Below are 24272 nucleotides of genomic sequence, written 5' to 3'. Positions count from 1 at the left end.
TATTGTTTTCTCATGGGATGTTGTTTTCGCTTTGTGTTAATTCTGGTTGGTGGTAGACTGAGGTACCCAATTGACCACAGAGTTGGTCAAAAATACCCCAAACTGGGGAAATATTCGTATCATTATCACAGCAAAAGAAGAGAGGGGTGGTGCTATATTTTAAGGAAACAATTCAGGCTAAGCAAATTTACAGTGATGGAGGAGGGAAGGATCTTAATTGTGGAAATAATACTAAATCAAAAATGGGTTTTATTAGTTCCAATTTATGCACCAAATGGGGGACAAGAACAATTCTACAAAAAAACTACATAATATTATAAGTGAGATAGTGTGACAATCTTTGCATTTTAGTAGATTTTAATGCAATAATAGATAAAGTACTAGACTGCAAATGTAATAAAATAAGGGAATCAGAAGAACATTACCTAGAACCTTCTTTAAAATGGCAGAAGAGCTAAATTTACAGGATATATGGAGAGAGAGAAACCAGGGGAGGAACCAATACACATATTATTCTAACAGACACCAATCCTGGTCTAGAATCGACTTGGTTATGGATGTAGATGGAATTAAATTCTTATGTAAACAAAGTAAAAATAGATGCTGATTTCTGGGCAGATCACAATCCAATGAGAATCAATTGGAAAGGACAAAAGAAAAGTATAAGATGGACTTTAAACCGATCAATTTTAAATGATGGAGAATTTAGACAGATGATGGAAAAACAAATGGGACTCTTTTTTTAAAGAAAATAGGAAAGAAGACACATCTTTATGGGATACAGCGAAAGCATATATGAAGGGAGTTGCTATAGCGTATATGGCAAAGAAAAAGAAAAGGAAGAAACAACAACAAAAATATTTAGAAGAAGAATACAGAAGACTCAAAGTAGTACAGAAGACTCAAAGTTACAAAGGGAACCACTTTCACAAGAAACTATATGATGACAATGAACGTTACACAGAAGAAAAAGCATTACAGTGTTTAGAGAAAGTCGATTTGCCAAAAGTTTCAGAAGAAATGAAAATCATGCTAAATGGGAAAATAAAAATGCCAGAACTAATAGAGGCAATTAAAAAAACAAAAGAATAACAAAACTCTGGGCCCAGATGGACTGCCAACGGTAATATACAAAGAACTACAAGATATGTTAGGCCAAATATTATTAGAGGTATACAATGCAGTCCTAATGGAAGCAAAGGTAACACCATCATGGATGGAAGCTAACATCACAATGATCCTGAAAGAAGACTCAGACTTAACACTAATCAAAAATTACAAAACCATCTCTTTGCTGAATACAGATTATAAAATATTCACATCAATAATAGCTGAATAACTATAAAATAAAAACTATAATAATATAAAATATAATATAAAATATAATAATATAAAATAACTCTATTGAATTCTGCTGTATAGTGCAATATTAATGCGATATCGGGTTTTCAATTCAATGTATAGAATGTGAAGGATGTGTGTTTGTGTTTATTTTCATAGTCATAATGTACACTGAAGAATGGTATTTAATTTCATTGTACGAGGTGCAATGATAATAAACTAAACTGAACTGAACTGAACTGAACTGAACTGAACTGAACTGAACCAAACTGAACTGAACCAAATGACTAAAAAGGTTCCTGAAAGAGAAAGGAGGATTTGGCCTGCCGGATTGGGAATTGCACTATCAAACTGCAGTACTCATATGGGTTAAAGGGTGGATAACTTTAAGGAATAGGAAATTATTAGTTCTGGAAGGCCATGATATTCAACTAGGGTGGCATGCATTCCTTTGGTATGGGAGAAGCACGGTGCACCAATATTTTCAAAGGCACTACATAAGAAATGCTGTATCGGTGGTATGAAATAAAATTAAACAACAAAATTATATGAACATTCCAGTCTGGCTCTCCACATTAGAAGCGCTGGTACACCCAAACCTTATAAATATGGGGGGAAATGTCTCATATAAGAACATATTAAATGAAAAGGGTGAATTGAAAACTAGACTAGAATTAAAAGAACAAGGGGTGGAATTGGAGGGGTGGTCATACCTCCAAATACAATCATGCTACAGTATGTAAAGGATGTGAAAGTATGGGGTATCAATAGAGAATTAACAAGATTAGATAAACTACTAGTGGGGACCAATGACAAATTGATAAAAACAATTTATAAATATTCAGTAGACTACAAAATGGAGGAAGAGCAAATTAAGGAGACAATGGAGGTATGGGCTGATAACTTTGGGTACAATATTGAACTGGAGAGGTGGCAAAAACTTTGAGAAAGAAATAGGAAATTGACATTGACCACATCATATAAAGAGAAACAGTCATCAGGTACATACTACCACATGTGGTGGATGTGTAAAAAAGCAAGGAAATTTTGGTGACAAATCCAGATATGGTTAGAAAAAATGGTTGGACAACGCGTAGAATTTAAACCAGAACTATTTCTATTAGGAATCATAACAGAGGCTTATAATGAATGGTTAATGTATCTAATATTACACATTCTGATGGCAGTGAGAATGGTATATGCCCAGAATTGGAAAAGTGAAAACACCCCTTCGGAAATGGAGATAATAAAGAAAATATTAGTTTGTGCAGAATTGGATAGATTAATGTTAGAATTAAAAAATAAAGGAGAGACAGAATATTATGACACATGGAGCAGGTATTACCAATGGCTGGAACTAAAAAGTAGGAATAGGAACAGGAAATAACTAGAATAAATAGACCCGGAATGAGATATTATATATGTATTGAGCATGTTGGTCAAAAATAATTGTACAAGACTTAGCAATGTATAAATAGTATATATGTTATTTGTCTTTCACTTTAGTATGTATGGTGGAGAAAATGCCAGAATGGCCACACTATGTTGCATATATCTATATGTAAATAATAAAAATATAATTTAAAAAAATAGTTCAAATTGGGTGACTGTAAATGGCGGCCCGTTATCGGATACCAGGAAGTCTGGTAGGCCATGTGTTGAAAACAGTCTTCTTAATACCTTGATGACTGCTTCAGCTGTTGTTGAGAACATTAGCACTATTTCTAACCATTTAGAATAAGCATCCACTATGACCATAAATGTTTGACCTTGGAAGGGCCCTGCAAAATCTATGTGAACCCTTGACCAGGGTGCTTTTTGTATCTCCCATTCATGCACTGGGGAAGAAGGGTATGTGCTGGTCTGGATTCCTGGCATGGTTTACATGTGGCTACCCATTCGACTATGTCCATGTTTGGCCACCACACGTAACTTCCAACTAGTGCCTTCATCCTGACTATGCCTGGATGGCCTACATGCAGAACCACTAAGGTTGGTCTACTTAGTTTTGGTGGCACTATCATCCAATCCCCCCACAGCTGACAACCCTTTTGTGCAGATAGCTCATGTTGCTAAGTGAGAAATGGCTGAAAATTCTTGCCAAATGGCCCTTTTGGCCACCCCCTCCATACCCAGCTAAGTACTTGGGCCAAGGTTTTGTCCTTGGCAGAGTGTCTAACTATTTCAGCCACTGTGATGGGGCTGGAGGGAAACTCCTCAATGAGGAGTATGGGTGCAACTGGGGCTGGGTCTTCCACAATCGTTGGAAGTGGGCATTGCCTGAGTGCATTGGCATAGCCCAGAGACTTGTCAAGTTGGTGAATGAGGTGATAGTTGTAGGCTGCCAGAAAGGATGTCCATTGTATCATGTGCAGTGACAAAATGCTCGGTGTTGGGCGGTCCCCTGTGAGCAGGCCTAGCAGCGGTTTATGGTCAGTCATTAGTTCAAATTGCATGCCAAAGAGGTACTCATGGAAATGCTTTATGCCTGCAACTGCAGACAGCGCCTTTTTGTCCAGCTGGCTGTAGTTCCATCTGGCCACCAAAAATATCCTCAAATAGAATGCAATTGGGGGCCTCGAGCCCATTGGGCATTCAGTGGCTGAGGATGACTCCGACACCAAACAGGGAGGCGTTGCATGTAAGGGTGACTGGAAGAGTCCATCAAACACTTTCGGATGACAACAGTTTTTTTATGGTTGTGAATGCAGTGGCCTCCCTTCAACCCCAGGCCCATGGTGCCGCCTTATCCAGAAGCCAGTGCAGTGGTTCGGCTACTGTCACCTTCTGTGGCAGAAAGACACTATAAAAGTTCAACAATCCCGGGAATGCCTGGAGCTCTGTTTGGTTTCTGGGGGTGGGGGTTCTTGTACGGCTCTGACTTTTTCCTTAGTTGGATGCAGCCCTGAGCCATTTATTAGATAACACAAGAACTTGACCTATGGCACCACTATTTGGCATTTTTCTTTTTTAATCTTTAGTCCAACCTCCTGAAACCTACTAAGAACTATTCTTAGGCAGTCAAGGAGCTCCTTGTTGTTTGCAGAGACTAAGATGTTGTCAAAGTATGGCATGACCACTGGAATGCCTTTTAAAGTTGTTCCATGAGGTCTTGGTGCCACACTCACACCAAATTGTAATCTGCAGCATTTAAAAGCCCCTCAGTGGGTTACGATAGTTTGCGCTTCTGCAATGGCATTATCCACCAGTAGGTCTAATTTTGCAAAAGTCTTTCCCTTGCCCAGGGAATGTAAAAGGTGTTGCACAACAGGCACTGGATAGGCATTCTGCTGCAATGCCTTATTGATCGTGCATTTGTAGTCTGCGCATCTGGCTTGACAGGCATTACTATTGGCGTTTCCCACTTCACATGGTCTACCGGCTCCAAACCCCCCTGGGCAATTAATTTGTCTAATTGACCATCTATTTTGGGCCATAAAGCAACGGGGATCCTGCGTGGCTTCGTCCTTATGGGGGCAATCTGGGATTTGAGGTTGAAGGAGATGGGTGTCCCCGTATTGCCCAGGTTCCCATCGAACACGTCTGTGAACTCTCGGATCAGCTCCCAGCAGGTTTCCGGTATTAGGTTTTCTTAGGACCCATCTGGTTGGCAGGCTGGTAATCTTGAAATAAGAATCTTTATACTGTTTGCGTGTGTGTGTGTGTGTGTGTGTACACACACACAGAAGCCCTTCTGCCATCATCAGGCTTCTGTATAGTGTTCGTCTGTGAGTCAGACTTTCACAGCTGTTTCAGTTTTAAATTTGGGGCTAGCCTACTGTTGTGCCAGAATGGTTTTTTCTTCATCCTGATTGGTTGGGAGTCTTGGTCTGTGTTTATTAGTCTTGGAGTTTGCTGTGTTCTGCTTGATTGGTGTTTCTAATAGCTTCTGTCTGTTTTGTGGCTTTTTTTGTCTTGATTGGCTGGCAACGTTGTGTTCCTGTATTGGAGGCTTTTAGTGCAGCTTGGCTCCGAGTAGATGGACAGCTATCATTTATTAGGAAGCTAGGTTTCATCTGAGTGCCTGGTTGGGGTGTATTTGAGCTGGAGGTATCAGGGGGGATCTGTTTGTGCCCAGGTGTTTGCCTGGCTTGTGGTGTGGAGATTTTTTTGTTTGTGAGTGCAGGTTTCCAAAATTTGCCCGTCTGGTGGAATCATCTCTTCTATTCATGCTTTCAGGACTTTTTTCAATCTCTATGGCTTCTCTGATAATTCTGTGGCTGGGGTTTTCTATAGTGGCTAGGGTTTTGGTGCCATTGAAGTCGATGCTATGACCTGTGGCTTTCATGTGTTGGACTAGTGAGGAAGTGTGTTCCAGCTTTTTACTGCATTTTTGTGTTCATCCAGGCGAGTACTTATTCTTCTATTGGTCTGTCCAATGTATGTGGCAGGGCATGATGCACAGGGGACTTCATATATGCCTTGGTTTTCCAGGTCAATTTTATCTTTGGGGTTTCTTAGGATGGCTGCTATTTTTCTGTCTGTTTTGAAGGCATTTTTTTTTAAAAAAACTTTATTCAGTTTTTCACATTAAAAACAAAAATCTCTTTTTAGTGGACAACATATTTCTGGGTCATCTTTATATACAAATATGACAGCAATTATACATTGATATATGCATACTTAATTCTATTATTGCCTTTTCCATTCCAAATTTTCAGTAAGGAGAGAAACAAACACATTAATTCTGGCCTCTTTCATTAATCTCAATCGATTTTGTTTCATTTCAATTATTTCAAATATAATCCTTTGGTATATGTTTTTAAACATAAAGATAAACAATATGTGTTTGCCTAATAATAATAATAATCAAGTTTAATTCTAAGTTCTTTCATTAATCTCAATCTAAACATCTTTTTATTTCATTTCAATTATTTCAAATATAATCCTTAATATTTATTTTAAAAATAAAAATAAACAATATGTATTTGCCTAATAGTAGTAATAATGAAGTTACCAATGTCTCTCCTTGCTTTTAATAATCTATATTAAACTTATTAATTTAGCTGGTTCTTTAGTCGTGTCATATTCCCTTTCCATTACACATTTTTTTGTGTGAATTCTAAATTAATACAAATTTTAACACACCCACACAAAAAGAAAAAAGAACAAATATAAGTTTCCCCTCTTTTACTATTTTGAGTGTGACACCTTAATGATTAGAATATACTTTTATTCCCTCATCTTAATTCCCAATAAACCATTAATCATTACATCTTTTCAATTGGATTCCACAGCATATTTCCCGCCCTTTAATAAGAGTTATCAGTTTCTATATTACCCTATTTTCTAAATATTTTTAATTGCAGAAATATTCTTATTACCCCTTGTCACCCTGTGGAATTCCCTTTTTAATTCATCAACCATTATCTCTGAAAAAGCAATTTCTTTTCAACATTTTACTAGTTCTGTGTTTCTTTCTTTTACATGCCTGTTTCTTACTGCTTCTCCCCCTCTTTTCCCCATATCTTTTCTCATTCCAGTTTGTATCCCTCTCTTTCTTAATATCTTCGTTTCCCCTTTTCTGCTGAGTCTTTCTGCCTTTCCTAACTTCACAGGTATTCCTTCCTTTAGTTGTAAAGAAACAATTTCCTTTAAACATATTACTATTTCTGTATTTATTTCATATGTCTGTTTCTTGCTGCTTCTCCTCCCCCTCTTTTCCCCATATCTTTTCTCATTCCAAATTATATCCCTCTCTTTCTTAATATCTTCCTTTCCCCTTTTCTGCTGAATCTTCCTGTCTTTCCTGACTTCACAGGTATTCCCTCTTTTACTTGCTTTCTTAAAACTCAACTTTTTAACCTTCCTTCTTTCCCCACTTCTTTGTAGAGTTCTTTGTGTTAATTGTCTATTTAAAATGTCTTCTCCTTGAGTCGATTCCTCCTCCTCTGAGAATCTTTCTTCTTGTTCTTCGATCGCCATTTCCATTTTTTCTAGCACAGAGCAAAGTGATTCGCCTCTTTCCTGTAGTAATTCTCTCATATTTTTAAGTTCCATTTTTAATTCCCGAAGAGATATCATCATTCTTATATTTTATGATTGTTAAAGTCCACAAAAAGAAACCACTTTTACTTTCCTTCTTTCTTCTTTCAGTTTTTTTAAAGTTCTCAGTTATTCCAGTCCAGGGTTTATACCAAAAACATCAATCAGTCCCACAATCTTTCCTTGCTTTTTCCTTTATTCTGGTTCTGCTTTCACCTTCTAAAATTCTTACTTTGTTTCAATATTTCTGTAATGTTATATCCACACCAGTTCGTTCAAAAACAGGATGCTTTCCCTTTTATTTGAACCAAATTTTTATCAAAAGGTGACACTCTCCATTATACAAACTCCTCACCTTTTTCCCCTATTTTTTTATTTAAGGTTTTTCGAACCTCAATATTCCAACACAATCCAGTCTCCAATTTGTAAACTTTGTTATTATTATTCTTTGACAATCTTAAGTCCAGCTTTAGTTTTATACTTGTTTATTCCTAAATTATTTTAGTCCAATTTCATTAAATCTTTAATTCCAGCTTCTTCCTTTCCCAGTTCGAAGCCCCATTTAGCTGTTAAAAATATTTTTCTTTTTTTCTCTGTCCCTTTGTAATTTCGCCGCTCACTTTTCTTTTCTTAAAAATTCTATATTACCTTAATCCCGGGGTACTTTTGTTTAGTTATATTGCCCAGTTGTCCTGGTTCAGATGTTATCCACCTCTTTCTTCCCTCCTGCACAAATCTTAGTCGAGCTGAGTCATCCTCTTCGGGATGGCCATTTTGGACCACCGCTGCAGTCGTCTTCGGGAGGAAAAAAACCAAGCCCAGGAGGGGGAGATGCGGCTCCCCACAATCAAGCTTGCTGCTTCCTCTTACTCCGCTGCCCCTCCAAGGCAGTTTCAGCCCCTAATCAGAATGATTGGGGCTCTCCGACGAAAGAGCACAAACGATAGCCGCAGAGAGTTGCGATCTACCGTCCATCGGCGAGGAGGCTCCGCCTTCTTCTGTGTTTTGAAGGCAGTTTTGATGTGATGCCTGCGTAGTATCTTACTGATTTTGTCTGTAGTACCTCTTATGTAGGGCAGGACAGCTGTTCCATAGGTCTGTTCATCTTCTAGTTCTCCATTATGTCTCAGTGTGTTTTTGTGGATCAAGCCGGTGATTTTGCTTTTGTGGAAGCCATTAGCTGTCAGTACGTGTAGATCTTTGATCATTTCCAAGAAGTGGTATGAGTTTTGTACATGTGAAGCTGCTGCTTCAGCATGGGGCTGTAGCTGCTTGCTAAGTGTTTAGCTAGGTTTTGTAGTGGTGCTCCTCTGGAGCTGACTATGGGTCTGAGAGGAATGCCTTCTTTGTGTATTTTTGGGAGGCCGTATAGTTTGGGGCATCTGGAAGATTTTTCTCTTGGGATGATCGTCTGTTGAATCTCTTTGCTCATGTGGCTCGTTATAATTTTCTTCTTGGTTGTTTTTTCCAGATATGTGGTTGGGTCCGTGTTTATGGGTTTGTATGTGGAGTCTTGGAGTAGGTGTGTCAGTTTTGTTTCGTAGTCTTTTCTATCCATTACTACTGTGTCAAAGATCTGCACATGGAACAAGAAGATCTGCTTGTAAGTTTTGAGTGGTTTCACTATTCACTCAAGTCCCGATAAAAGAAACTCTTGAAATCATCAAAAATAAATACCAACCAGCTAAAACACCTCAAGGAACTAGCAGAACACTGCTTAACCAACACATATTTCATATACAAAGGACAAAGATACAAGCAAATTGAAGAAGCCCCTATGGGATCAGCACTGTCACCTGCCATTGCAAACCTGTTCATGGAAGAATTTGAATCCAGAGCCCTAGCTAATGCCACCCACAAACCCAAACTATGGTTAAGATACATTGATGACATATTTGTGATTTGGCCCCATGGAAAAGAAAACCTAAACAATTTCCTAACACACATAAACAGCACACACCCCAAAATCAAGTTCACCACGGAATCGGAAACAAACAACTACCATTCCTAGATGTACTAATCTACAAAAAAACAGATGGCACACTAGGACACACCATATACCACACACCAACCGCTACCTCAACGCCCAATCCCACCACCACCCACCACAGATAAACTCCGTGGCCAAAACACTAATTGCCAGAACCAAACGCCTGGCAGACAAGACACACATAAAGACTGAACTATGCACCCTGACTAAAGTACTGACAGCTAACGGCTGTTTGGGAGAGGACAAAAGAAAAATAATATGTAGAAATGGACTATATTTCTACAGTCTCGGAAAGAAAGAAATCTTTGAAAAAAAGAGAGATTTTAAACATGCAAGATTTAATTATATATACTGAAGAGTTCTTTTTGTGTTAGTTAACATCCTTGAGATTTTCAGGTTATGCTGAGGGCTGTTGCAAAATAGCTAGTGGGAAAGGTTTTGATCATTCACAAAATGTCATCCATGAGAGGCAGTTAAATTGGTTAAAAACTATCAATTGTTCATGATCTTGCCTCTCATCCTTCTGCTTCATTTCATGCAATTCAAATAAAACATTGAGATGAAGGTGCTCATTTTTATTTTTGAAGAGAGCTTAGGGTCCATCAAAAAGAAAAAGTGATCTGGAAGTTGACACTTAGCATGATATATTTTACCTTTATATATGTTGGCAAACTCAAATTTACATAATGTCTATAAACAAAAAATAAATATACTGGTTTCCAGCTGTGTAAGTCTAATGTAATAAAACAACCAAGGGGCCTGTGTTATTGTACAGGCCACTAGTCCATTATCATAGGAGCTTATTATTTTGAAAAATAATAGCATAAGCCCATAAATAGTAGGTTTATGTTTGGTGAAAGAGAGTAAAAAAGGAGAACAGGGTAAAAAGAAATAAGAAAAGAAGGGCAAAACTGCATAGAGTTGCAGGAGTGATATAACATTTTTGATGGTTAACATATTGTTGGGTCAGAAAGTTTATTCTATTCATAATCTGTAAAATGGTGTTGGATTTATTAATGAATTTATCAATTGTTTTGCAGTGTTTTTATCTTGAAGTGTAAAATATAGAAATGTTTTCTTATTGCTGTAATAATATTTCCATTTCTGATATCAGATTTGTATCCATGTATTCCACTGTATGGAGTGTGGGCAGCTTGTGTCCTATGTAAAGGCAACAGTAAGTGGTGTATATTGCTGATAGCAATGGCATGTACAACAAGTGGAGGACAAACAACTTCTCTTGATTCAGGGGAGTGACATTATTAAGTCAAAATCTTGGGTTTTTTTTAGAGAAGATATGAGAGTAGAATTGATGCCTGGGGCTACCATAGGCATTTATTCTTTTTTAAAAAAAAAACAATTTTATTGGTTTTTAAAAAAACAAACAAAACAAACAGAACATTTATTCTTATGCCTATGTCATTGTATGTTCATAACTGTTTCTTTCCTGGATCTGTCTTGTAATTATTATTTATTATTATTTATTATTTAGATATAGCACTGTTCATCTTTTAAAAAAAATATTAATTGGCTAGGTGCTGTTGTTTGAGGAAGACCTGTTTTAAATTGTAATTGTAATTTTAATTGTATACCACTGTTGATGACTTCAATAATTGTGATTGCATCATAGGGCTTGACCATATGCAGTATGTTTGGGATTATATTCTAAATGGGGGCTGGCGGCTGTAAATGTGTATGATATAGGTAATCCTTGACTTACAACCATTTATTTAGTGACAGTTCAAAGTGACATATAAACATTTTTCACATGACCATTGCAGCGTCACCAGGGTCATGTGATCAAAATTCAGATAGCATCATAGCAATAGCACTTAGACTTATATACCACTTTACAATGCTTTACAGCCCTCTCTAAGTGGTTTACAGAGTTAGCATATTGCCCCCAACAATCTGGGTCTTCATTTTACCCACCTCGGAAGGATGGAAGGCTGATTCAACCTTGAGCCTAGTGAGATTCGATCTGCCAAATTGCAGGCAGCCGGCAGTCAGCAGAAGTAGCCTGCAGTACTGCACTCTAACCACAGCGCCACCAGGACTGATAATGCTTGGCAACTGGCATGTATTTATGACGGTTACAATGTGCAAGAGTCATGTGATCATCTTTTGTAACCTTCTGACAAGTAAAATCAATGGGGAAGCCAGATTCACTTAACAACCATGTTACTAACTTAGCGACACTATGGTCAGAAATGTCATAAAATGGGACAAAACTCACTGAACAATTGTCTTGTTTAGCAATGGAAATTTGGGACTCAATTGTGGTCATAAGTTAAGGGCTACTTGTAGTCACTTGCCTTCCTAAGTACTGGACTTTTCTGTTGAAGCCTTTTCCAATCTGCCAGATTATCATTCAAAAAATGGTAAGTGGTGGTGCAATAACAAACTGTCCCAGTATTATTTAGCCAGGCAAGCTGAGGCCCAATAGGAAGTGAATAAAACTAAAATCTTCTCTTTCCTATCACATATGATTGCTATCTCACTTCGATCTAGAATCTGGTGAAATCATTTATTTGTTTGTCCTTTCTTTTCTCTTTTCTTTAATGTGCAGATGTGAAGTCCACTGCGGAGACATTGAAGCCCACATTGAAGAGTGAAGAGATGACCACTCAGTTTTCCACTGATGAAGAGGCAACAGATTGTGGTGATGATTGTGTGGAGAATGGAGGTATTTCCTTAGCCGGTGAAAACATATCGTATGTCACACAAGATGTGCAAAGTGTGTGAGTTGTAGAACTGCATATGTAAATATTTGTGTGATCAAGTACGTTATTAATTGCTGCTTTGAAGATTTCAAACTCTATTCAGCAAGGGGAGGAAAAAACCCTCAGTACAAGCAGGTGGATAGCATTTTAGCAGGCTTCAGCTCAGAACATTTAGGTCAGGAGTGGAAAATCTAGACCTTTCCAGATGTCTTTATAATTAGGAAGGCTGGTGGGGATTTGTTGGGAGTTGAAAGTTATATCAGAGAGTTCTTGATTATCTTCACCAATGGTCTGACCGTGCTGAGTTCAAGAGAGAGTTATTACTTTTCTTCTGGATCCTAAGAGTCATTATGTCATCAAATTTGTGGAGTGTATTCAGGCCCCGATTGCCTGCTTTCCTGCAACTCCTCTTTCATTTCCCAGCCAAACTGTTCTCTTCTCTTGCCATTCACACCATTTGTCCCCACCTGTTCAGGTTGTAAGTAACAGCCACCCCAGCACTATCTAATTCATGAATATATTCCATCCAAGGGGCCAGAGCACATGTCACTTTTGCCCTGTTGATCCCATCCTGAACGGCTTTCCTTAAGATCTTTCACCTGAGATTGCTTAGCATGTTATATATCCGAGGTACCACATATAAAGTAATAAATAGCCATACTGTATGCTTTCTCCTCCTCCTCATTTTTTTTCCCAAGGAGGGCTAAACATCTCAAATGACAAGCAGTGGCAGCACCCCCATTCCATGGCAAGGGCTGATAGATACTTGTGTTGCTATTTTGCTCTGTCCCTATGGCTGGTTTTTAATGTTAGGACTCCAAATCCTTTGAAAGAGGTGCTTCATAGTACACAAGAACATTATGAAGGGGTTCTTTTTGACTCCTTGGAGTTACTGCCTCTCTTTCCAAGCTCATGCAGCTGTATGACTTTGGGAAAGGATCATGTCCTTTCAGGATTTGAAAAAAAATGTTTTTCTATCACGTCCTTTCATTCCATAGAACCTCTTTCAAAGGATTTTCATGACCCTGTAATGTAATATAATACAGGTAGTCCTCAATTTACAACAATTCATTTTGTGACAGGTCAAAGTTACAATAGCACTGAAAAAAGTGACTTATGCTCATTTTTCACATGCCTGTTGCAGCTTCACTTTGATCGCATGATTCAGATGCTTGGTCACTGATTCATATTTATGACAGTTGCAGTGTCCTTCAGTGAATTTCTGATAAGTCAATGGGGAAACCAGATTCACTTAGCAACCATGTTACTAACTTCACAACTGCAATGATTCACTTAATAGCTGTAGCAAGAAAGGATGTAAAATGAGGGAAAACTCACTTAACAAATGTTTCACTTAGCAACATAAATTTTGGGCTCATTTGTGGTTGTAAGTCAAGAACTACCTGTATGCGCCTTCCCTCCCATCTTTCCATCTCTTTGGCTAGAAGAGAATAAACAATTCTCTGATGTCAGTGAGTTAAAAGCCACTTATAGGGATTGTTTGGCTATTCCAGTTGTATTGTTGTCAGTAATGAGTTTGCAGCTAAGTGATTGTTCTTGCTTCTCCCTCATTCTTAGCCAAGAAATCTCAGAACTGCAGAATGGTATTATTAGTGACAGGCCAAACTCTAGAGAGGCTTGATCAGAAGTCTGATCTTATTTAATAGCAAGGAGTGAGTTACTTCACAAAACATTACATTGATTTATTGTAATGTTAAAAGTGGTTTCAGGGGAAGTGCCTGATATGTGGATACTTAAGCAATATCCATACTAAAGTATCCAGAAATAATCTTGAGTAGCTTCAGATAAAATGTCCTCCCCCTCCCTTCTTGCATCATTTTTTCAAATAGTGTGGAAGCATCTACTTGTTTCAATTTAACCTTCTTTCAGATATGCTGATTTTCAGATAAACAGTTAGCCTTGGGAAAATTCACCTGGAATGTCAAGTATTCTAACTAAACATTATACAGTGCATTGATGAATTTCTATTTCATCATGGATTACACTAATTACAACCTCTGTGCTTTTTATTTTGATTTAGCTATGATTTTTAATCTCAAAATAAACAATCATATGATTTATGTATTCTTTCTTTGAGTTTTTATAATTTTATTAAAAATTATATTTACAACAGTAAAAACTAATATAAATTGAAAAAAAAATAAAAAGTAAAATAAAAAGTAGAAGTAGCTGCTATTCTTCCACTCTACTTTGGCTCCTCTCTCCCACTCTGCTATCACCCTGTTCTCCTTCCTCCTCCTTCACCTCCTCCCCTTCTCCTCTTCAGTCTCCCATTGTTTTCTCTCTTTCCTCCATGTGCTCCCCCTTTTAACCCCTCTTTATCCCATGCTGCTCCTTCCCCTCAAATTTCTGGGTGATACTCCTCGCTCCTAGTATGAGGATATCTAGGCGCTGGTGGAGCGCTATCACTGGGAGGTGGCTATACATTTCCCCTGCCCAAGAATCTTTGGTCCCCCAAAGAGTGGCAAACAGTTCACCAACAGTGATCTCACACCTCACCTTCTCCATGCTATGGCCTAGAGTGCCATATGTAAATCTCTGAGGGTGGTGTATTACCCTTCTTTGGGGTCTTCAGGCTCACCTGGGGCGAATGGGTCTTCCTCTGACGGTTCAGCACTTTCAGGGGTCCCTGGAGCTAGGAGCTCATTCTTGGATTCTGACGGCTGTGGAGAGGATCCACTTGCCTCTTCTGCAGGCTCCATGAGGACTTCTTCTTGCTCCCAAGCTTGTAGCACAAACTTGGGGGCTTCTGGCCTAAGTGTCCCTGAGCCAATATCTGTGTCAGGTGTAGGTGGGGCAGCTTCAGCATGCTTTGATGGCCACAGCCAATTCATCCAGCCCCCTTCTTCATCACTGTCCTCCTTTTCCTCTTCCATTGGTGAAGAGGGCTGTTCTCTGGTCATTGGACCCTTTCTCTCTGGGAAAAGTTTTGCAGGCTACAACTTGGACTGTGGGGGCACTCATACCACCTCATTCAGAAATAGTCTCCTCTGGGAGAATCTGGCTACCCAGGTAGCTTCTAGCAGACAATGCAAGTCTGGGAACTCCACCAGTCAACTAATTTATGCTTTCTGGGGGATGCCCAGATTCAGCAACAACATTTGGTCATGGGCTACAAAACCAGAATTTTCATGTTCAGTCATAATTCCTCTTGTTTCTTTGGCCTTGTGTCCCTGAAACGGCTTAAGCTGTATCATATGCATTCTTCAGGCTCTTCCTCAACCAATCCAAGTAGCCCTGGTGCAAACCATGTCTGGTCCATGGAAACACCAAATTCTAGATCCCATTCTTTATGCAACAGTCTTTTGGGCAGTTGGCTTCTTTCAGGCAGTTGGTTAACAGGGCCTCCTCATGTCCTTCTTGGTGGGATTGCAGTATATAGTTTGGTGGCACTCATAGCAGTGACCCTAATAGCCTCTGCCCCTGCTGCTCCTCTAGCCTGGTGTTCAATCCCTTGGTACAGGGCTTGCATACCCATTCTTTATCAGCAGCCCTATGTCACAAGGCCTTCTTGACATGGCATTTGCATCCATATTCCCTATTTCTGGATAGTAATTTAGGTTTAAGTGGAATCCAGGGAGAACAGCCAATCACCTATGCCCTGGGCAGGAGATACATAAGTGAATTAAGTTATTGGTCTTGACCTCAAACTCCACCCCATCTATATATGTAGACTTTTAGCTTGTCCACCACTGCCCATTTTGACACCATGGATTCTATTTTATGAGTGGGATAGTTCTTCTTGAGTGGGATGAGGCTCCTGCTGGCATAGACAATAAATCTTAAATGTTTCATGTTATTGATACAATACCCCATCAAGGTTGTCCCTTACATGTTGACATGTAGCTCATAGGGTTGGGTCTGCATAGACCAGAATAGGGGCTCCTCTTCATTTAGTAAAAAGCCTGCTGACCACTGCCCTCCTTGTATTGACTGCCAGGACTTCATGGGTCCCTTATTTGGTGGGGCTTACTCAAACATCTTTAGCTTCCTCATTCCTAAAATTGTCATTGAGAGGAGGGGCTATCTTCACAACCCCATTGACGAATTGCTGATAATAGGAGCAAAATCCTAGGAATGATTTCAGCTCGCCCAAACTTTGCAGTCTGGGCCAGGGATCACTTCAAGCTTCATAGGATTGGTCGATATCCCTTCTGTAAGGTAAGTAACTGATAACTGATAAAACTGGCACTTCTCCAGTGACAGCTTCAACCCGTCATTATGGAGATGTATTAGGACATTCACCAGGTGCTCTTCATGCTATTCTAATGTCTCTCCAAAGACGATGATGTCGTCTAGATATATTAACACATTGATCAAATTCATGTCTCCTCCTGTTCATTCCATCAGTCACTGGAAAGTTCCTGGGGCCCTGATAAACCCTGGAGCATCCAACTGTACTCGTAGAATGCCAGTGGACATATGAAAGAAGTCTTCTCTTGATTGTTTGAATGCACGGGATTGTGAGGGGCAGGTGCATACAATGGCCAAGATATCAACGGTTTCAGGGTGCCTCACAGCCAAAGCCAAACACCAGCTGGAGTGGTAAATAATTGTTGTAAGGAAATCTCTCAGTCCCAAGTCCTTAAATCTCCAGATTGTCCAGCTTTTGTAGGGGAAGGTGCTTCAGATGTCTCCCATAGAAATCCCTGTAGAACAGAGTCACCTGCATGCCTGAATCCAGGAGATCCTTGTGTAAATACCCTCCACTTGCACTGGCACTATGAGGGAGGGGTCCACTAATTTGTCAGGGACTCTGTTGGTGAGGGATAAGGCATCTGGTCTATTACATATTAACAGAGTTGGAAGAGACCTTGTGGGTCATCTAGTCCAACCTCCCACCCAAGCAGGAGACCCTGCCTACACCATTTCTGACAAATGGTTTGACAGTTCATGCCTGGGCACTCTTCTGTGCATGCAAAAGTTGTCATTGGTACCTGTTGTGATGCCTCACTGCTTTACCCTTGCTAGACCCTCATAAGTAGAAACCCATTACAGAAGAAGGTGTTCCCATTGATTCTGCAACCAGGTAGGGCTTAGGTGGGATTTCATTTTTGGTTGCAGTGCTCAATTCTGCTGTAATATTTACTTGGCAAGTGAAATTCACCTTCATTTAATAAAAGAACAAAAAGTCTGCTTAGTGCTTTTGGGGGAAGCCTAGGTCAGAATATCTCCATGATATTATGCTGCTTTTGTGCCTCTGGAACATTCCATTCCTCTACTGCCTGCAGTGATTGTTCCATTCAGGCTTCATACTCCCTTTCCCCCACTGGCATAGGTTGGATCCCTGAAGACACATCATTTCCTGTACCCGGTCCAGCCCAGGTGCACATGGTCACAAAGTCTTCCATAATCTTGAGAAGCACTGTCTGTGGTGTGTGCTTTCTCCTTTGGGGCAAATGTCCCAGCTAAGGGTGTGGCCTTGACCCTACCCCCTGATTCACTGGCTTGAAGGGGTGGTTGGGTGAACCACCCGAACCCCTACATCCTTGTTTAACTGGAAGCTCTTACCCCCAAAGCAAGCTGGGCTCTTCTCTTCCATTCCAATAACACATAGGAGGGGGAAGTGTCTAGTCCACCACTATATCCTCTGGTCTGGGGATAGAACCCTATCACTTGCAGAATGTCCTTCTCTGTCCAAGTGTCCCTTGGAATCTCAATCACTACACTGAAATAGCTTTTTGGACTATTTTGTTCCTCTCATTATTTAGCAATGGTGGTTGAGTCCATTTTACTTATTTGGTTCATGTCTCTGGGTGTGATCACCCCTCCTATGAGAAAGGACTAGAGTAGATCCCTGATTAGTCCACTCTTGTATAGCTGCCCCCATAAGTGTCTTCTCCAGGCTCTTCTCCAGGCAATTTGGCTCTTCCTGACTCTCAATCCCATCCTTTGCCTCATGTCCTTATTGTAGCATCCCGATGTCTCTATCATTGTCTCTTGCCCTGGCCAACTGCACACTTCTGGTCAGTCTCACACATGCCCCACTTGCTCAGCTCACCTCCACCATTCTCAAAAGTATCTGGTCCCACTGCTTTCAGTTTGCCTGCCATCCTGCTTGTCTGGCTCCGTTGCACCTCTGACTCATCCGATTCTAGCTCCTCTCAGCTATTGGTCCACTCAACTGGCTCCATTGCATGTTGCCTTGTCTGGCTCCACTGCTTTCAACTCCACATCTGGCTCTGCTACACACTTGTTTGTCTGGCTCTCTGCCCTCTTCTTTCTTGCCTCCTCTGTTTTGCCAGGTAATCCTTGTCAGGTAGAGATGGCGGTCACAGGGTCAGCTGGTAGTCTCTTCCTGCCTCACTCGCTCACATTTTCCTAAACCACTCTGACTCTCTCTTTCTCCCTGTGTCTCTCTCTGTCTATCTCTCTGCTTCTCTCTCTCTCTCTTCTCTCTCTCTCTCTCTCTCTCTCTCTCTCTCTCTCTCTCTCTCACACACACACACACACACACACACACACACACCCCTCAGCTGCTATTCTTCCACTCTACTTTTGGCTCCCCTTTTCCTCCCACTCTGCTATCATCTTGCTTCCCTTTATTCTCCTTCCTCCTCCTTCACCTCCTCCCCTCTCCTCTTCAGCCATCCATTGTTCTCTCCCTTTTTTCTGCACGCTCCCTCTTTTAACCCCTCTTCATCTCGTGCCTCCCCTTCCCCTCAAAATTCCAGGTGAAACTCCCTACCCACCAGCCATCCTGGTATGAGAGTAGCTGGTGGAGCACGGCCCCCCAGAAGTCCTCTACATTCCTTTAGATAAATTCTTTCTATAGAAATAGACACTATTTAACTTCTGGGTCCATTGTTCAAAATATCCTTAAGCATCTCCAATGTTAAATTACTTTGCTTCATTTGTAAGTCAAATTTAAGAGTCTTTCTCATTTAATTGTAATTTTTAGTTCCCTCTAGTGCCCAATTTTTAAAGCCTTGTCTTATTATATTTTATTAAAGTAAATTCAAAACAGGAACATTTTGCACAGGAAGGAATCTTTATAATTTATTCCAAAATTTTATTTCAGATTTATCTGAACCCCTAATCTGTTTTGTATGCTTGCACATATTGAAAAGACTTTATATTTCTATAACTATTTATGATTTGCCAACTATGTTAAGTTATTAAATAGAAACAGGCCTTCCTTTGATCTTATTTTTATGTTGTGCTGTTTTCTCACAAGATTTCCAGATCCCAATAGGATTCAATTGCAACTTTGATCTTCCTGAAGATTTTTGTGGTTGGACACATGACACGTCTACAGGATTTACATGGGCTTTTCATTCTAGAAAAACCTGGACTAGCCATTTAGAACCAGGCATTGGGGTCTACCCAGGTAAGTCAATTAAAATCATTTCAAAAGAAAAAATATCCATGAACTGTGGACTTAGGAAAATAAGTATTTAAATTATCTCTGAAGAACTATAGAATACATTACAAAGACTGTGAACATTGCCTTTTTGGCATATTGCTGTAAAATTATTTATCAATTCCAAGTATTTTTTATGTTTCTTCAATAAAATCAATCTAAGATACATGTAAAAAAAAGTCACAGTGCTTTTAAACAGATATGTATATGATGTAAATCAATATGTAGTATAATTCTCCTAATACAGGTTTACATATACATACAACCTATTATTATGTCTTCACCACTGCCCTATAAGCTAGGCTAAGCTATGGAAGAACAGCTTCAGAACAGGAATTTGAATTTGGTTCTCCCTGTTCTTAGACCTTAGCCCTTATAATTGTAGCATATCATCTCTTATCTGTGAATGTTGTGAATGATTATTTAAGTAAAGCATTTGTTGCAGGAGGGATACTTGCACACCAGAGAGGAAACTGAAATCATGTGCTGACTATCCATGTGCATGTGTATTCAGTTTATCTGCAGACTTTTTATGCGCTAAGAAAATGGAACAGTGTACTTGTTTTTGTCTGGGTGAGCTGGTATTGGTTTTGAACATCAATAATAAAAGTCTCACTTTGAATAGTCTGGATGCTTGTTTTGGCTTCTGCTTTCTAGACATTACCTTGCATGCAAATACTCCTTCAGTGTGAAACTAAGGAGATTTTTTGCTGTTGTACTATGCTCATTGTCAATTTTCCTTTGAGACTAGAACTTGCCTGGGCCTCTGTAAGACCCTGATATTTGCATTGGAGGCTTTGATACTTCTGCTATTACAGAGGCTTATGATGTCAGACAAAGGACTGTGTGAACACAATAAGGGCTTCACAATATGAGACCTTGTGCATGTAGTGTGGAGGATTTAAGTTTGTCTCTAGCTGAAAGTCTGTTAGCTCATTCTTCATCTCTTTCAACAAACTCCAGGATTTATGCTTTTCCTTCTCCCCATTGAACATAGGAGATATTTGCTAGCTTCAAATAAATGTTTGCCTAATTTCCATGAACAGGCATTAAAATTTCATAGCATAAATCTGCGGATTTACTAGAAGTGATCCTGCTGTTTGAGAGAAATCTTTCACACAATTTAATTTTATTGCTAAGGCATTAGTCCTGATCACTGCAACATCTGTACTCAAGGAGCATGCATATTCAGTAAATTCCCATCCCCCATTCGTGGGTCTTGACTAATAGAGAAGTATTTTGTAACCATTCATTCTCCCTGGTAGCTATATATTGGTGGTAATAACTAGATTTATAAGGCTCTAGAATTGAAAGATAGTATTCCCTGCTGGGCAGAACAGAAAAGACAACAAAAATTGTCCAATACAAATTGAGTGTCACTGATTAATGTATCTTTTAGGTGGTTAAGCATCAGCCTTTGTTTGCAATACCAGCTTCCAAACACTTCTATATATTGTATTCTGTAAATTATCTCAGTGCTTCCTATAGGGTCCCGGTGTCTTGCAGTAAATTCTACAGCATGTTAAGGCCATGCATTCAGTCAGTTTAGACCATTGGCTTGAACTACTGCATTTAATTTCATTTCTTCAGATTTATTTGTTTGTTTGTTTATTTATTTTCTGTCTTTATTATTTTTACAAATAACTAAAGGCAGTGAACATATACAACACACCTTCCTCCTTCAATTTTCCTCACAACAACAACTCTGTGAAGTGAGGTGAGAATGACTAGCCCAAAGTTACCCAGCTGGCTCTCATGGCTAAGGTAAAACTTGAACTCATGGGATCCCACTTTCTAGCCTTGTGCTTTAACCACTATTCTTATTCTTATCTTACCCAAGATTTTTAGGTGCCCAAGGAGACCGCATTATGTTGTCTATTTTATGTGTGGGGGGTGATACCCTGCAATATTTTGGAAGTGGTTTTCCCTTGCTTCCTTTCCAGGGAAAGAGAGGAACTGGCCCAAGATCACCCAGCTGGCTTTGTCTCTAAAGCAGAACTACAGCTGAAGGTCTCTCACTTTCTAGCTTAATACTTTAAACCACAACTCCAAACTGGCTCTCTTTTTTTATGCATACTAACAAAAATTATCAGCAAACATTCTGCACAGAAGATTACACCCTTCCTAAAGAACTGAGCCAGATAAGCTCAGGTTTGACTTTGAAGTAGAAATGGAATTCTTCTTTCCTCTATTCCCAGACTCGGGGAAAAGTAATTAAAGCAGCAAAGAGGCTGACAGTGATAGTAAGGCAGAAAGGGGGCAGGCTTTGTTTCCATTTCAGACCCTCCATTTAATAAGAGTAGCCCTGATTTTGCTAAGTTGATACATGTTGGCTTTGACCCTAAATTCCATTTAAAGTTTCCATGATCATATTTTTTTGTTGAACTGACATGTTTAGAAAGAAATTGAGACTACTGCCTGGGTCTTCAATGTTTGTTTTAGGTTGTCCCAAAGTTAGGGTCTCTGTAGGGGTGCAGTTGGAGAAACTTTCCTATTTCCAGTGTTCACCTCTTTAAAATTTAAAATGCTTTAGAAGATTAATATCAGAGAATAACTGCACCTCCAGCAACATGAAAGACTCAGACTGTACATCCTCTCCAACTTATTCCCTGTAATAATGTTTAATTAATATAATAAGTCTTCTGTAAGTAGCAAACTTACTTATTTTTATAACTCAGACTTAATTTTTCATTCCATTTTTTTCTCCCTTGACACATTTTATAATTGTTCTCTCTTTCCCCTTCAGAGTATGTTTGGTAAAGAAATAATTTGAGTATGATACTCATGTACAGAATGACTGTTCCCTATATTGAAATAGTGCTTCATTTGCATTTCAGCATCTTTTTAAAAAGCCTTTAAATGTTGTGTTACTTCAGCCTACTTCAGTGGCAGGAGAACTTTCCTTTGAGTGAATTATTCCCAAAAGCATGACTTACATTTTTCATTGAAGGAAATGAGATTGGAATGGCTATATCATATCTCAAATTGTAGTGTGCTTCTGGTGGAGAAAGTTAATCAGGATTTCTGCAGCTATCAAACAGGGAGAGAAACAGATGGTTGGGAATAATAACACCAAATAACCAGAAGTGGTAATGTAGTAGTTAAGGACAGAAAACCAAAGATCTCCCTGTGTTCAGTTCATTATTAAAATTGGTACTGTAGCTACTTCTTGGTGCAATAAAACTCTTCACAGAATGAAAACCATGCCTTGAACAGATAATGAATGAATGGGGGGAGATGTACATTTATTTATTAGCTTCACTTAAAAACAATGAAAAAAACATAAGTATTTGTTTTTCTCAATGGATATTAGAGTCATAAAGGAATGAAAGATAGCTCAGATTCTAACTAGAAGTGCTTGAGTTTAGGAGTGCATTAAAAATGAATTGTGTCTGCACCCTTAATAATATGAGGAAATCATGAGTGTACACTTAATATATATATATCCTCAGAGGTAATCTTGTATTTCAAAACTCAGGCCTTTTGTTGAAAGCAGTGGAAATAATGGTGCAGGCTAGAGAGATTTTTAAAAGAATATTTTAATTTGCATTCCTGTGCTAAGCAAGAGGTGGGACTTGATGGCCCATATTACCCTTGGATTTGTATTTCCTAGTAATTTAGGCTACTTCAGAGGTGGTATTCAGCAGGTTCTGACTAGTTCTGGAGAACCAGCAAATACCACCTCTGACTGGAGATTTTACAGATCTTTCCCCTGACACGCTCACCAAGCCACGCCCACAGAAATGGTAGTAAAAAAATTTGAATCCCACCACTGGGCTACTTGCTTCTTAAGATAGACTAGAGAATTGATAGTCTGAAGAAAAGAGGGACTAGCCTGCTAAATTAAAGAGAAACATCCTAGACATAGCATAGGCACAATGTGATGAAATACTCCTTGGAAAGAGAGATTCAGTGTAATTTTATTACTCAAAAATAAACTGCATTGATTTCAAAGGGACCATATTTGAAACTGAGGCTGAACCTCAAACACTTCGGCCACCAAAGGAGAAGAGAGGACTCATTGGAAAGAAAACCTGATGTTGAGAAAGATTAAAGGCAAAAGGAGAATTGGAAGGCAGAGGATGAGGATGAAATGGTTGGATAGTGTCATCAATGCAATGAGCATGAATATGGATAGACTCAGGGAGACAATGGAAGGGGGGCTAGCATACTTATGATCCATGGGATAGCGAAGAATCAGACATGACTTAGTGACTAAGCAACAACAAAAATTGAAAGTATTTTTACCGTGCCTGTTATTAGAATGTTCTAGCCCTATATTATATTTTATCATTCCTTTTTTCACATTAAAAATCCTCTAGGAATACAGGGAAGAATAGTGATTTATCTCTTCCATTTTTTCCTAACAAATCCTCACACATCTTATACCTTTGAAAAGAAAGTAATATAGACCAAGTCAGAAAGAGCAAAACAAAAGTTCTTTCTGTTGGCAAGATTTGCACCCTGACAGTTCCCCCTTCTTTCCCCCCTCCCCAAGATATTTATTTATTTGTTTGTTTGTTCGCTTGTTTGTCAAACATGTACAAGATAACAGGTATAAATATGAACATAAACAAGAACAAAGGAAGTAAATATAGATAAATGGGGACAGAAAGACAGGGATGGTAGGCACGCTGGTATGCTTTTTTTGAGAAACAAAATATTGAGAAACAAAAAACAAACAAACAAAAAGTTGCTTTGAGTTGATGATCAGGGCATATGTTTCTTTGTGGTACTTCAAGCCCTTCCAAATTAAATTGTGATGTCTTGGATACTCAATAAAATGCTCCCATAAAGGCAATGGGTTGTATCTCTAAAAAGGAAGAACAGGCCCAAGCAAAATTTTAAT

General features: G+C 39.1%; 1 protein-coding gene across 5 annotated transcripts in view; it reads left to right on the top strand.

The window, feature by feature from the left end:
* Positions 1 to 24272, top strand: part of NRP2 (neuropilin 2) — a 255966-nt gene that overhangs the window by 150384 nt on the left and 81310 nt on the right. For all 5 annotated transcript variants that reach the window (XR_015739693.1, XM_087913793.1, XM_026707612.2 and 2 more), the window contains exons 11-12: positions 11886 to 12002; positions 19238 to 19390. Coding sequence is in view for 4 of the 5 variants with exons in the window: in XM_087913793.1 (XP_087769919.1) it covers positions 11886 to 12002; positions 19238 to 19390 (270 nt within the window). In the remaining variant the exon portion in view is untranslated. The remainder of the gene's footprint in view (positions 1 to 11885; positions 12003 to 19237; positions 19391 to 24272) is intronic.

Source organism: Pseudonaja textilis, chromosome 1, assembly GCF_049901715.1.
Source record: "Pseudonaja textilis isolate UNSWEBS1 chromosome 1, rPseTex1.2, whole genome shotgun sequence".
NCBI lineage: Eukaryota > Metazoa > Chordata > Lepidosauria > Squamata > Elapidae > Pseudonaja > Pseudonaja textilis.
Note: the sequence above shows the minus strand (reverse complement) of the source record. Positions and strands in the feature narration are given on the sequence as shown.